The 13,526-nt window shown below is 61.9% G+C and overlaps 1 protein-coding gene across 3 annotated transcripts in view; it reads right to left on the minus strand.

The window, feature by feature from the left end:
- Positions 1-491: 491 nt before the first annotated feature.
- The window catches only part of MOCS1 (molybdenum cofactor synthesis 1), a 29,123-nt gene continuing 16,088 nt past the window's right edge, over positions 492-13,526 (minus strand). The window contains exons 4-11 of one of the 3 annotated variants that reach the window (XM_029047341.2): positions 12,668-12,832; positions 9,419-9,480; positions 8,641-8,752; positions 6,118-6,230; positions 4,722-4,832; positions 3,369-3,489; positions 3,166-3,213; positions 492-1,893 (exon numbers count right to left, since the gene is read on the minus strand). In XM_029047341.2, the coding sequence (XP_028903174.1) occupies positions 1,151-1,893; positions 3,166-3,213; positions 3,369-3,489; positions 4,722-4,832; positions 6,118-6,230; positions 8,641-8,752; positions 9,419-9,480; positions 12,668-12,832 (1,475 nt within the window). In that variant the 3' untranslated portion in view covers positions 492-1,150. Of the gene's footprint in view, positions 1,894-3,150; positions 3,214-3,368; positions 3,490-4,721; positions 4,833-6,117; positions 6,231-8,640; positions 8,753-9,418; positions 9,481-12,667; positions 12,833-13,526 lie in introns of all 3 variants that reach the window. The other 2 variants (XM_029047343.2, XM_029047342.2) reach the window with 2 other exon arrangements.

The raw sequence follows: 13,526 nt of genomic DNA on the forward strand, positions 1-13,526 counted from the left end.
ATAGGGCGGGCGCACGGCCTTCTTGTCCCCTCCCGGGGGAAGCGGGCGGGAACGGGGGTGTGGAAGGGCGGTAACGAGGATACATCTTGGTCCCTGGAAGGGGCTAAGCACACACTAGAACCTTGGCGGGGTCCGTCAGTCCTAGCTGCATCTGATTCGAGCGTCGGGAAAGAGAACAGGCCTCGGAGTGAAAGGATCTGGGTTCTAATCCCAGCTCTGCCACTGGTCTGCTGGTTAAATTCTCTGTAAATTGGGGGATGAATTGCCTGTTCTCCCTCTCCCTTGGACTGGGACGCCCTGTGGGACAGAGACTGGGTAGAACCCAATTACCTCGCGTCTGACCCAGCGCTCAGTACAGAGCTTGGCACACGGCAGGCATCTACCAAACGCCTCAGTTACGACGAGACTGTACGCCGAGGGTTCCCAAGTCGATAACGTCAGGCTTGCCTCTTTCCCGGGGCTCGGCACGGTACTCGGCAACTAGTCGGCGCTTACCAAATGCGATGATTATTTATTACTTCTGATGCAAGGCTGAGCCGGTCTCGGGGGGAGGGGGAAGAGGGAGGTCCCTGCAGGGATCCCACAGAATTCCCAGGGGTCCGCAGAGGAACTGAGCTGCCGCGGCCCCCGCGGGCGAGATACAGGCCGGGCAGGAGGGCAGGTCGTGGGACAAGCGGCATCCGCTCGCGAGCCGTCACGGTCCGGCGATCCGACGGCCTCCGAGGCAGGGCAGGGCGTGGGGTATCCGGTCGGTCTCACGGCTTTTTCCTCTTCCTTCCCCGAGGCCGTTTCCTGCTGTCCGGCATCAGTGTCGGCTCCGGGGACGGGGGAGAGGGGAGGAGCCGCTGCAGCCAGGCTCCAGGGCTCCTTGGGGGCACCTCTGGGCAAGGCCGGGGTGACGGGGGGCGGGGGCGGGCGGTCCTGGCATCTCCCGGGATGGCAAATGACCATCACTCCCGATGCCGGCGCTGTTGATACTGGAGAGCGGGCGGGGCTCGGGGAAACCCGGATGGGGCCGGAGCACGGAACCGGGCAGACACCAGGGAGGAATTCTCCATTGGCTGCCGGCCCCCGTAACGCGGGGGAAGAGACTCTAGGCGGGTCACGGTCCACCCGGGCGGAGCGAGGCTCGGCCCGCGCCCCAGAGGGCCTAGCTCGGGGCGTTGGCCGGAGGGTCGTAGTAGAAGTCTCCACGCTGCCCGCCGGTCTTGGAGATCAGCCTCACCTCCTCCACCACGATGTCCCTGCTGACGGCCTTGCACATGTCGTAGAGGGTCAACGCGGCCAGGCTGGCGGCCGTCAGCGCCTCCATCTCCACCCCGGTGGGCCCCCGGGCACGGCACGTGGCCTCCACCCGCACGGCCCCGCGCCCCTCGTCCAGGGCCAGCCGTACCCGCACCTGGCTCAGGGCCACGTGGTGGCACAGCGGGATCAGCTGGCTGGTCAGCTTGGCCCCCTGGATGCCGGCCAGCTGGGCCACGGCCAGGGCGTCCCCCTTCTGCAGCCGGTTCTCCCGCAGCAGGGCGAAGGCCCGGGGCCCCAGGCGCACCAGGGCCGAGGCCACGGCCGTCCGCTCCGTGGCCGGCTTCCCGCCCACGTCCACCATGGCGGCCCGGCCCTCCGCGTCCACGTGGGTCAGGCGGTCCGCGCCGGGCGGGGACCCCGGGGGGCCGCCGGTCGGAAGGCACGCGGCGTCGGGGTCGGAGTCCTTGGGGCCGGAGCAGCGGTGTCGGAGCGGGGCCCGCCCCGGGCCGGCCCTGGGGATCACCAGGACCCACCTGGGGTCCGTCCCGCCGGGCACGGGCCGCCTGGACGTCGGCCACGGGCCCGGAGCGGGGCCCCAGGACGGCTCGGCGGGGAGGCGCGGCCGGACGGCTCGGAGCGGTGGGTGATCTGGGGACGGGGGGAGAGGGGGAAGACACGTTGACGGTCACAGCCATTTGAACCCCCTTCCCCCTCTCTCTGCCCCCGGTCCGGAGGAGAGCCCGGGCAAGACAAAGCAGTAAAGCCCGTCGTGGGCAGGGATTCTCTCTCCTTACTGCTGCGTTGTACTTTCCAAGCGCTTAGTACAATGCTCTGCACACAGTAAGCGTTCAATCAATGCAATCGAATGAATGGAAAGGACACCGGGATGGGACCCGGGGACCACGGGTTACGGGGGAGCAGGTGGAGGGGGGAGTCATCAGAAGTGGGACGGGACGGGGCCTAGCGCAAAGCGTCCAGGCCTGGGAGTCAGAAGGCTCTGACTCCCCATCCCGCCTCTGCCACCTGTCCGCCGTGGGACCAGGGATAGGTCGCTTCTCTGGGCCTCCGTTACCTCATCTGTAAAATGGGGACTGAGAGTGGGAGCACCGTGAGGGACAGGGACTGGATCCAACGTGATTAGCTTAAACCTAACCCAGAACCTAGTGCCTGGTACAAAGTAAGCGTACCATTACTTCGCGTAATTACTTTGCGTAATTACTTTGTACTAAGCGTACAAATGCCATTAGAAAAAAAAAAATGAAATGGCTGAGCAGCCCAGGACAGAGAACTCCACAGTCACACGAACCAACAAACTCCTTCACGTCTACAGGCGTTTGAACGCAGTAAAGAAAGGCCTTCCCTAAGCAAGGAAAACCCCAGTCGCTTCCCCAGAGACCTGGGGCAAATTGTCTTAGTGTGCACTGTGAGTTTATTTTTTGGTTTTTGTGGGGTTTATTTCTTAAACGCTTCCTACGAGTCCGGCATGGTACAGAGTGTTGGGGTAGCTACGAGTTGATCAGGTTGGACGCGGTCCTCGCCCCGCATGGGGTTCACGCTCTTAATCCCCGTTTTACAGATGAGGTGACCGAGGCTCAGCGACTCGCTCAAGGTCACGCAGCAGACAAGCGGCGGAACCGGGATTAGAACCCAGGTCCTTCTCCCTCCCGGGCTCGTGCTCTATCCACTAAGTCACGTCGCTTCTCGATCCGCCCCTCGAGCGGTCCCGGGAAGCCCAGTCTGGCCCTGGTCACACGGCCCCCGGCCCCCCTTGCCCTTCCCGGACGGGGTGAATGCAGACTCACCGGACGGAGGAGGGGAGTCAGAGGGAGAGACGACGGGGTGGGGGCGAGGAGGAGGAGGAGGGGTCGTCGGGGGGCGGGGGAGAGGCGGGGCATCGTTACGTACTGATCATTCACCCACCGATGAGGATCATGGGCCGATTCTTCATCTGGGAGATGTTGAACATGCCTGGGGCAGGGCGGGGAGAGGACGGGGGCTGGCGTCGGCAGAGAGCGCCCGGGCACCACCCCCCGCCCGGCGCCCCCCTACCGTCCCAGCCCTGGCGTGTCCCATCCCGCTCGCCCACCCGCCCTCGCCGTCTCCCCGGAGGCGGCCCGGCTCACCGGCGTGCTGCCGCTTCTTCCTGCGCACGGCTGCTCCGATGACCCGCATCAGCTCCTCCTCCGGGGCCCCGGCCCGCAGATGGTCCCTCAGGGACACCTCCGAACTCCCGAAGAGGCACACCTGAGCGGGGGTAGGGGGAGAGTCCGCCTGAGACCCCCCGACCCGGGACTCTGGGGGGCCAGGGCCCTGACGTCAGCGGCCGGCTCCTGTCCGGCGAGATGGGGTGGGCACTCAGAGGCGTTCCCAACCCCGGGGGGTGGCCGGTGGGGAGAGCTGTGCCCCCAGGTCAGGGCCCCCAACTCCGGGAGGGGTGGGGACGGACACGGTGGCTTTAGAGAGGGTGGGCAGCGGTCCCTGGGGCCGGCGGAGGGAGGGAGGAAGGGGAGCCTCAACTCCTCCTGGAATTAATCTATTTCTATTAATGTCTGTCTTCCCCTCTAGACTGGAAGCTCACTGTGAGCAGGGAATCTGCTACATTGTACCGTGTCAGGCGCCTAATACAGTGCCCCGCACACGGTAAAACACTCAATACGATCCATTTGGTGACTCTCTACCGGCCTGCTGACCGGCCCAGGACTCCGCGGGCCGGTCCCGAAACCTCGAGGCCCGGCCGCGACCGGCCCTGACCGGGGGGACGCTGGAGGCCTGGGGAGACCCCAGCGGAGCCCCCCCGCCCCCAGGCTTCTAGAAAGAGGCACCATCCTACCCTTCCCTCCTCTGTCTGACCCTCCATGAGGCTGCTCTTTGGGCCCAGGAGTCAGTCAGTCATTCAACCATATTTATTGAGCGCTTATTGTATGCAAAGCACTGTACTAAGCACTTGGGGGACTAAAATTCGCTGCCCACAACAAGCTTACAGTCTAGCGGGACCAGTCCAGACCCCTTAAGGACTTAGATATCTTAATCCACGCCACTCACGTGGACACCCTTAGCGACTGCTGCTTCCCCCTCCCCGTAACCTATCTTTACACCTGTCTCCCACGCTAGAATGTGAACTCTTTGCGGAGAGGGATTATCGTCTACCGGCCGTATTGCACCCTCCCAAGCTCTCAGTAGAGTGCTCCGCACACGGTAAGCGCTCAATAAACCCCATGACTGATCGCCTCCACCGCGTCGGCATCTCTGGCCCGGCTGGGAGTGGGAAACGCTTAGAAATGGGGTTCACTGTGGGCAGGGAACGTATCTGCCGACTCTGGTATACGGTGCTCTCCCCAGCACTTGGCTCAGCGCTCAGCGCAAAGTAAGTGCACAATAACCGACTGAGGGAGGCCGCAGAGGAACCGTAGTTGCCCCCTGCTCCCCCGGTCCCGCCGTAAGCTCCCAGCGGAGGTTCCGGAGGGGACGGGGCCGACCTTGAGATTCCCGTCAGCCGTGATCCTCAGCCGGTTGCAGCTCCCGCAGAAGTGATCGGACATGGAGGTGATGAAGCTGATCTGCCCCAGGAAGTGGGGGACTTTGTAGGTCTGCTCGGGAGGGAGAGGGAGGTTAGGGGGTAAGCGGGGTGGGGATCCCAGGAGCGGTGACCCAGGGGAAGCAGCGTGGCCTCCTAGAAGGAGCACGGGCTCGGAGTCGGGACACCTGGGTTCTCCCACTTGCCCGCCGGGTGACCTCGGCCAAGCCGCTTCACTTTTCTGCGGGTCGGCCCCCTCATCTGTAAACCGAGGATCAACATCCCGGTCTCCACCCGTGAGCCCCGTGAGGGACGGGGACTGTGGCCGACCTGATTGCGTTATATCCGCCCCGGCACTCGGGCAAGTGCTTACCACACAGCAGCGCTCAAAAAATAGCACCCATTATCATTACCGGAGAGTCCGGAACTTCCGGCAAAGTCCTCGTACGCTTCAGCCGGAGCAGGCGCCCGCACTCTCCCCTTCCCATCACCCTGGGCCGGCAAGCAGAGCGACGGAAGCCACAAGCCCTTGGCTGGTCCTCCCGACCCTCGGCCAGGCCGGGGACGTGGAGGCCTCGCCCTCGGAGCTGGAAGAGACGGCAGCTCCCGCGACTGAGCCTCCCCTGCACGCGGTCCTAATCTCCTGATCCCCTCTGGCTTCGCTTGGCACGGAACCTCAGCAAAGACCCCTCCCCACGTGTGCCTGCTCCTTCGACACGCTCCTCACGCCCACTTCCTCCAAGCCGCCTTCTTAGATTAACCCCATCTGATTTGGCCTTTCCCAACTCGCACTCGGTGCCTGCCCCCTTCTCTGGAAGACTGGGGCACAGGGGCTGGTTTTTTACTTATTATTTCTACGGTATCTGTTAGGAGCTTACTATGTGTCAGGCAGTGGGGTAGATACAGGATAATCAGGTGGGGCACAGTCCATATCCCATGTGGGGCTCAGGGGTTTAATCCCCATTTTACAGATGGCGCGACTGAGGCACAGAGAACTGAAGCGACTACAGCGTGGCAGAGCCAGAATTAGAACCCAGGTCCTCTGACTCCCAGGCCTGCTCTATCCACTAGACCACGCCGCTTCTCGTGCTGTTTCTGCCACGCGCTCCGCATCTCTTATTTCTGCCGGTTTTCCTGCCTCACCTTCCCCAATACACAGATCGGCGGCTTCAGTCCCGACGCGGGAGGGTACTGAGCCACGCTATCCTCAGGAGGGATAAATAGGGAAACGGGCTCAGGGAGGGTAAAACACTTCTCCCGGGCCACACGGGGGTCAGCGGCGGAGCCCAGGACCCCGGCCTCTAGATTCAGAGCTTAGGTCTGCCAGCGGCCTCTGGGGCCGCGTGGCCCGCCCCTACCTTAGCCGTGCTGGAGGCCTCGACCGGCAGCTTGACCAGCTCCGGCCAGCGCCCTTGGATAGTGTCCAGCATCTCCTTGTAGCTCACCATCTTCTTGAAGTTCCACTTGTTGCCTGCGGGAACCAAACGCACGGAACCGGTCACCCCGAGGAGGCGGGCCCGGTCATCTCGAGGGAGACACGGTCACGCCGAGGGGGGCCGCGGCCCGTGCCCCCCGAGCCGCCCTCCTCCAGGAAGCTTCCCACGACTCACGGAAGGCCCGCCCGGACCCCGCCCCGCCAGTCCACATCCCCCACGTGATCAGGCCCCCGGGAATCTCCGACAGGCAGGGCGACTCCCAGCCGCTGACCGCTCCATCGTATTTACTGAGCTCTTACTGTGGGCAGAGCACTGTTCCGAGCGCTTATTGCTCTTGTCCGTCCGTGTCCCCCGTTTAGACCGTCGGCCCGTCAAAGGGCAGGGACCGTCTCTATCTGTTACCGATTTGTCCATTCCAAGCGCTTAGTACAGTGCTCTGAATGAATGACTACAACAGAATAAAATAGCCCACACATTCCCTGCTCACAACGATCAGGCCCCTGGGACCTCTGAGGGCTCCAGGTCCCGCTCCTTCCCTAAAGATTTTAGCCGGACCCCTACTTCTCCCGGTTCACGGGCCCTTGACGAGGATTCTCCACCCCTGCACGCACCCTTCCCGTTCTTCGTGGCTTAGTGGATAGAGCCCGGCCCTGGGAGTCAGAAGGATCCAGGTTCCAATCCCGTCTCTGCCGCCTGTCTGCCGTGACTTCCGTTTTCTGGAACTCAGTTACCTCCTCTATAAAATGGGGATGAAGACTGTGAGCCCTAGGGGGACAGGGATTGTGTTCGACCCGATTAACTTGTATCTACTCCAGTGTTTAGAACAGCGCTTGGCACGTAGCTAAGCACGTAAATGCCATCACTATTATTGCTTTTATTCTTCCAACACGGCATCTGCCCGGGACTCCCCCGCCCGGGCTGCTCTCTTCGGCTTCTCCCACCACACTTCCTCCCTGGAAATCCACCTTGCTCAGAAACCTTCCTAGACTACCTGCCCAGTTCCGGTCTGGTCCCACGGGCTCCACAGTCTGTTTTATTAAATTCCAGGAGTTTGCGTCCCTACTGTCCGCGTTCACTGCTCTGTCTGCTTAGTTTCCCGCCTGTCTGGGTGGCATCTGTTAAGCGCTTGCTATGTGCCGAGCACTGTCCTAAGCGCTGGGTAATCGGGTCGTCCCACGTGAGGCTCACGGTCTTAATCCCCATTTTACAGATGAGGTAACCGAGGCCCAGAGAAGTGAAGTGACTCGCCTACAGTCACACAGCTGACAGGTGCTCTAGCCTCGAATGGTTTCGGCGTTCATTCTGTCGCTAGACCCTCGTCTCATCTGGCGGGATAATGATAATTGGGAGTGTTTGGTAAGCACTTCTTACGTGATGATAATAATAATTGTGGTATTTGTTAAGTGCTTACCATGCGCCAGGTACTGTACTAATCGCTAAGGGGGGGAATACCAGCAAATCAGGTTGGACACAATCTCTGCCCCACGTGGGGCTCACAGACTTAATCCCCATTTGACAGGTTCAGGATTTGAGGCCCAGAGAAGTAATGATGTTGGTATTTGTTATGCGCTTACCATGTGCCGAGCACTGTTCTAAGCGCTGGGGTAGACACAAGGGAATCAGGCTGTCCCACGTGGGGCTCACAGTCTTAATCCCCATTTTACAGCTGAGGTAACTGAGGCACAGAGAAGTGAAGTGACTTGCCCACGGTCACCCAGCCGACAAGTGGCAGAGCTGCCGTTAGAACCCATGACCTTCTGACTCTCAGGCTCAATCCCCCAGGCCATGATGCCTTGCACTAAGCACTGTGCTGAGCCCTGGGGTGGACACACTACAGTGAGATCAGACACAGTCCCCGTCCCGCATTGGGTTTACAGTTCAGGGAGAGGGATTGCACATAATTGAATCCCCATTTTACAGATGAGGAAACTGAGACCCAGAAAAGTTAAGTACTACTTGCTAAGCGTTTACCTACGTTCTAAGAACCAGAGAGATACGACACAAGTCAGACTGGACCCCATCCGTGTTCCACACGGTGCTCAGACTTTAAGAAAGAAGGAAGACCGACATTTATTCCCCGTTTTACCCACGAGGCATGGAGAAGTGAAGGGACTCGTCCAAGATCCCATACAGCAGACAAGGAGTGAAGACGGGATGAGAATCCAGGATTCCTGACTCCCAGGCCTGGGCTCATCCACCGAGGCCAAGCCGCCGCTCCGTGAGACACACGGATATTCGTTCGTTCATTCAATAGTATTTATTGAGCGCTTTGGAACGGACAAATCTCCGGACTCCCGTCACCTGGAGCTACCCGCCCCCGTCCAGGTCCCTCGGGGCCGAGGGACGGGGAGAACGAGCGGTCGGTCGTTCTCCGGGGAGCTTTCTCTCCGGAGTCCGCCCGCACCTCCCGTCCCCGGAGGCCCGGGGCCCGTCCCCGGTACTGACCGTCAAAGGGCATATACTCGATGAATCGCACGTCCACGGGCAGCCGCTCGCTCAGCGCCACGAAGTCCGGCAGTTCGTCCTCGTTCAGGCCGCGCATCACCACACAGTTCACCTGGTGGACCGGAGGAAAACGGCCTCGGACCCGGTGACCAACCCCCTCGACGCCGGTCCGGTCCCCCCCGCCTCCACGCGGGCCCACTGGCCGCAAGTGGTCGCGGTCTCTTCGGAACCAGCTGACTGAGCCCCACCGACCACCACATCCCTCTCCTCTTCCCTCCCCACCTCCGCCGAGCCAGGGGTCTGGCTCTCCTCCATCACCTCGGATCAGGGGAAGCCAGTCAGAGGCTACTTCACTGCAGAACGGCAGTGTGGGGGCAGTGGCAGCCACTGCTGCGGTACAGGATGTGGGGATGCAGCCGAGCAGAAAAATGGAGGGGCCGGTTGGATCCTGGGGCAATGGAGTAATAATAATAACCACCACGGTACTTGGTAAGCACTGTGTGCCAGGCGCTCTTCTAAGCGCTGTCCCGCATGGGACTCGCAGCCGTAATTCCCGTTTTACAATGAGGTAATCGAGGCTCAGGGAAGTGACTTGCCCAAGGTCACACAGCACACAGGTGGCGGCGTCACTATTAGAACCCACGACCTTCTGACTCCCGGGCCCCGGCTCTATCCACTACGGCACGCCGCCTCTCTAAGGGTAGGCCTCGGTGGAGGGGATTGGGCGAGGCGGAGGAAGGGTTGACACCCCCTCCCCTCTCCTTCACCCCCATCTCACCTTGATGGGGTCGTAGCCCAGTTCGATGGCCTTGTGGATGCCCTCCATGACCTTGTGGAAGCCTGAAATCCCAGATAAGATCATGAACGGAGACACACCTGGTCACCCCGGCCCCCGGCCCACCCCCAGCCCCGGCCCCGAGCCGCCCCCAGCTCCCGGATGAGTGGGAGGGTTGGGACAGTAGAACGAGGAAGGGAGTAACGGGGGCAAGGCGCAGGTCTCACCCCTACAAGACGGGCACATCGACCCACGTCCCTTCCCGGGACACATCCCATTCCGGAACCGGAAAGTCAGCGGTCCCACCCCGCTCCCGCCTCACGTCCGCCCCCACGGGCGGCCGCGTCCGCCCCGGGCCCCACCCGGCCGCCCCTCGGCTCGGCACGACCCGTCTGGGAGCCGGGACGTCCGGGCCCCGCCCTCGAGGTGCGACCGGGCTGGCCTCGCTCTCCCCCTCCGCAGAAGGGAGAGAGTGCCGCTTCCCCTCGGCTGACGCGGGCACGCGGAAGGGGAGCCGGGCGGGGCGGGCGGGGGAAATCGCGGGACAGGGTACGGATCCCCCGGTCCTCGGCGTCCGGCGGGGAGAGGCCGTGGGCTCGGAGGGAGGGGATCCGGAGCTGCGGACCTTCCCCACCGGGCACGGCGGGCCTTCCCAGACCGAGCCCCCCTTCTCCTCCCCTCCCCGTCACCCTTACACCCTCCCTCTGCTCCAACCCCCTCCCCGCCCCCCAGCGCCTGCGTACATCTGTACCTATTTATTACTCCGTTTTACTGATGCTGTGTATATAGCTATAATTCCATTTAACCACCTGGACGCTATCGATGCCCGTCTACCAGTCTTGCCGTCCGTCTCCCCCTTCTAGACCGGGAGCCCGCTGTAGGGGAGGGATGGCCTCGGTTGCCGGAGGGTACTCTCCCAGCGCTTAGCTCCGCTCACGGCGAGGGCTCCGGAAATACGACCGAATGACGGGACGCCGGGCGGGGTGAGCCGGGCCGGACAGGGTCCCGCCGGAGCGGGATTGAGCCCGGACCATCCTGGGACTCCTGGGTCCCCGCACGGGCCAGCACTCCCACCTCGTGGCTACCGCAGATAATGCAGCGCGGGTTCTGACCCGTCCGCCCGGGCCCCCTTCGCTCCATCGACAACCGTTTATTCATTCGATCGCATTTATCGAGTCTCCGGACTGGGACCCCGGGGGGCGCGGGCACCTCGATCCCTTGCCCTCCCACTACGTACCCAGCCGGGCAGACCGGCGCTCCTCTCCCTCCCTGCCCCATCGCTCCCGGGTGTCACTGTAGGATGACCAAGGCCCCGGGGACAGGGCGACCCCGGCGTGACCCGGATCTGGGGCCAGCATCAGGAGGCCCGGCCCGGATCTTCGGGGCAGGCGGGACCTGCCGGCTCCAGGCGGTCGGGGTCGATCGTACTTGACGAGCTCTTACCGTGAGCGGAACACCGGACCAAGCGCTTGGGAGAGAACGACAAACAGACGAGTCCCCTACCCACAACACCCGCCGGGTGCCGAGCACCGTACTGAGCGCTTGGGAGAGTACAACCCAACAGAGTCGGCAGGCACAGCGAGCTTACGGTCTAGAGGACCTCGTACGATATCCTCTCCTGATTCCAGGCTCTCGATCCTATCGATCGAGCGCTTACCGCGTGCAGAGCGCTGTACTAAACGTGCGGGAGAGTACGATGCCACAGAGCCGGTTAGCACACTCCCCGCCCACAGCAAGCTTGCAGTCTAGAGGACGTATCCTCTCCCGATTCGGAGCGCTAAACGATCGCCTTTATCGAGCGCTTACTGTGTGCGGAGCGCTGTATTGAGCACACGGGAGAGTACAAGACAATACAGCCGATAGGCACATTCTCCACCTCGGGCAAGTTTACAGCCTAGACGACGTGATACAGTAGCCTCCCCCGATTCCAAGTTCTCAATCGATCGTATTTATTTAGCGCTTACCGTGGGCAGAGCACTGTTTAAGCGACGAGAATGTGACCGGGGATACGGGAGTTGGAACCCAGGCCCTCGTACACGCAAGGCATGCGCTCTACCGCTGAGTTACAGCCCCGTGTTTGGGGGGGGTTCAGTACCTCCACCCCAACCAACAGGCTCCTCATTCCTCTACGCTCGTTGTGGGCAGGGGATGTGTCTGTCTATTGCTGTGCCGTACTCTTCCAAGCGCCCAGTACAGTGCTCCGCACACGGTAAGCACTCCATAAATACGATCGACTGGCCCCCTCCCTCTCTCCAACCCTGGTACCCATCATCGGGCAGGGCCCGTCTCTCTCTTCGGCCCAACTGTCCATTCCAGGCGCTTAGTACAGTGCTCCGCACATAGTCAGCGCTCAATAAATACGACTGAATGAATGGTACGGCACCCCAGGGGAGAAGGGAACGGGGAAGCAAGCCGGGTGGGGAATAAACCACCCTCGTGTCCTTAGCTGCCTGCCCTCAGGTTGGGAAGCCGGTTGGTTGGGGTGGAGTAAGGAATCCACGCCTGGAAATTCCTGACTCAGGGTAAATCCCAGATGCCCACCCATGAAAAACCGGTCCCGGGAGCTCTGCCGGCCCGGAGGTTTCTATCTAACCCCCTGATCTGGGAACCAGATATAGGAACAGAAACGACGGGCGACTTGCGAAAGACCCGTGGGACGGGGACTAGCGGGGCGAGGGGCCAATAAAGTCACTCCGCAGCCTCGGTTGGTGAGGAGACTGGGGGGGGGGGGGGGTCTCGGGCAGTTGGGAGACCCTCTCCCAGGCAGCTCCGGGCCCTCCCTGGTTGCCCCGGGAGGACACAGACTCTGTGTGAGAGGCGGCGTGGCCTAACGTGTGTCACACAGCTGTGTGACTGTGGGCGAGTCACTTCACTTCTCTGGGCCTCAGTCACCTCATCTGTAAAATGGGGATTAAGACTGTGAGCCCCTGTGGGACAACCTGATTCCCCCGTGTCTCCCCCAGCGCTCAGAAGAGCGCTCTGCGCATAGTAAGCGCTTAACGGATACCAACGTTATTATTATTATTAATGCTTAGAGCACGGGCCTGGCGGTCAGAAGACCCCCGACTTCCAATCCCGGCTCCGCCACCCGCTTCCGCTTCTCGGTGCCTCAGTCGCCTCATCTGCAAAGGGGGCGATTAAGACCGTGAGCCCCGCGTGGGACAGGGACTCGATTAGCTCTCATCTACTCCGGCGCTCTGAAGAGTGGCTGCCAAACAGAGAGCGCTTAGCCAGAGCCACTGATCAACAGACCTTTCCTGCGGACGATGAACTCGAACTTGGCGGGCACCAGCGTGTCCAGGCTGACGTTGATGGCGTCCAGCCCGGCCTCTTGGAGCCGGGGCAGCATCCGGGCCAGGTTGAGGCCGTTGGTGGTGACCGCGAGGGTCTTCAGTCCCGGCAGCTGGCGCAGCTGAGCTGGGGGCAAAAATCCACAGGGAGAAGGACCGTGTCTCCTTGTCCTTTCCCGAGCGCTCGACACAGCGAGTCAGTCGGTCGTATTTACTGAGCGCTCACTGTGGGCAGAGCGCTGTACTAAGGGGTGGGGAGAGGACAGCGGAACAATAAAACGGCCCCGATCCCTGCACACCGGGAGCTTCCGGTCTACAGCGGGAGATCAGCGAGTGATCTCTGGGCGGGGAGCTCGTGGGTGGGGAACGTGTTCTATCAACTCGGTTGTACTGAACCCTCCCAAGCGCTTAGAGCGGTGCTCTGGGCATAGTAAGCTCTAAATACACAATTGAGGAATGAAGGAATCGTGAGAGGTCGGGGCCAGGGAGGGGCAGGGTGCTGCTACACTGGAGAGCCTCATTTGGTCCCGGGTCTGAGGGTCGGTTTTTACCCAGGTGGGTGAGCTGGAACCGCCCCCCTGCCAGCTTCCCCTGCCGCTCCCCAGTTTAAGCCCTGGGACCGCTGGGGGCCGTTGGCTGGGAGGGCAGAGGGGAGAGAGCTCTAGCTCCCTATGTCTAACTGAAATCCTCCAGGCTGCAGCTCACATCCACCTGGCCCCGTCTCCAGTGGAAATGACCCAACGGCTGCCCGCCGTCCGACTCCCCCCTCTGGACTGCAGACTCCTTGTGGGGAGGGAACGCGTCTATTATATTCTACTCTC

The sequence above is a fragment of the Ornithorhynchus anatinus genome, chromosome 19, assembly GCF_004115215.2.
Source record: "Ornithorhynchus anatinus isolate Pmale09 chromosome 19, mOrnAna1.pri.v4, whole genome shotgun sequence".
Lineage (NCBI taxonomy): Eukaryota > Metazoa > Chordata > Mammalia > Monotremata > Ornithorhynchidae > Ornithorhynchus > Ornithorhynchus anatinus.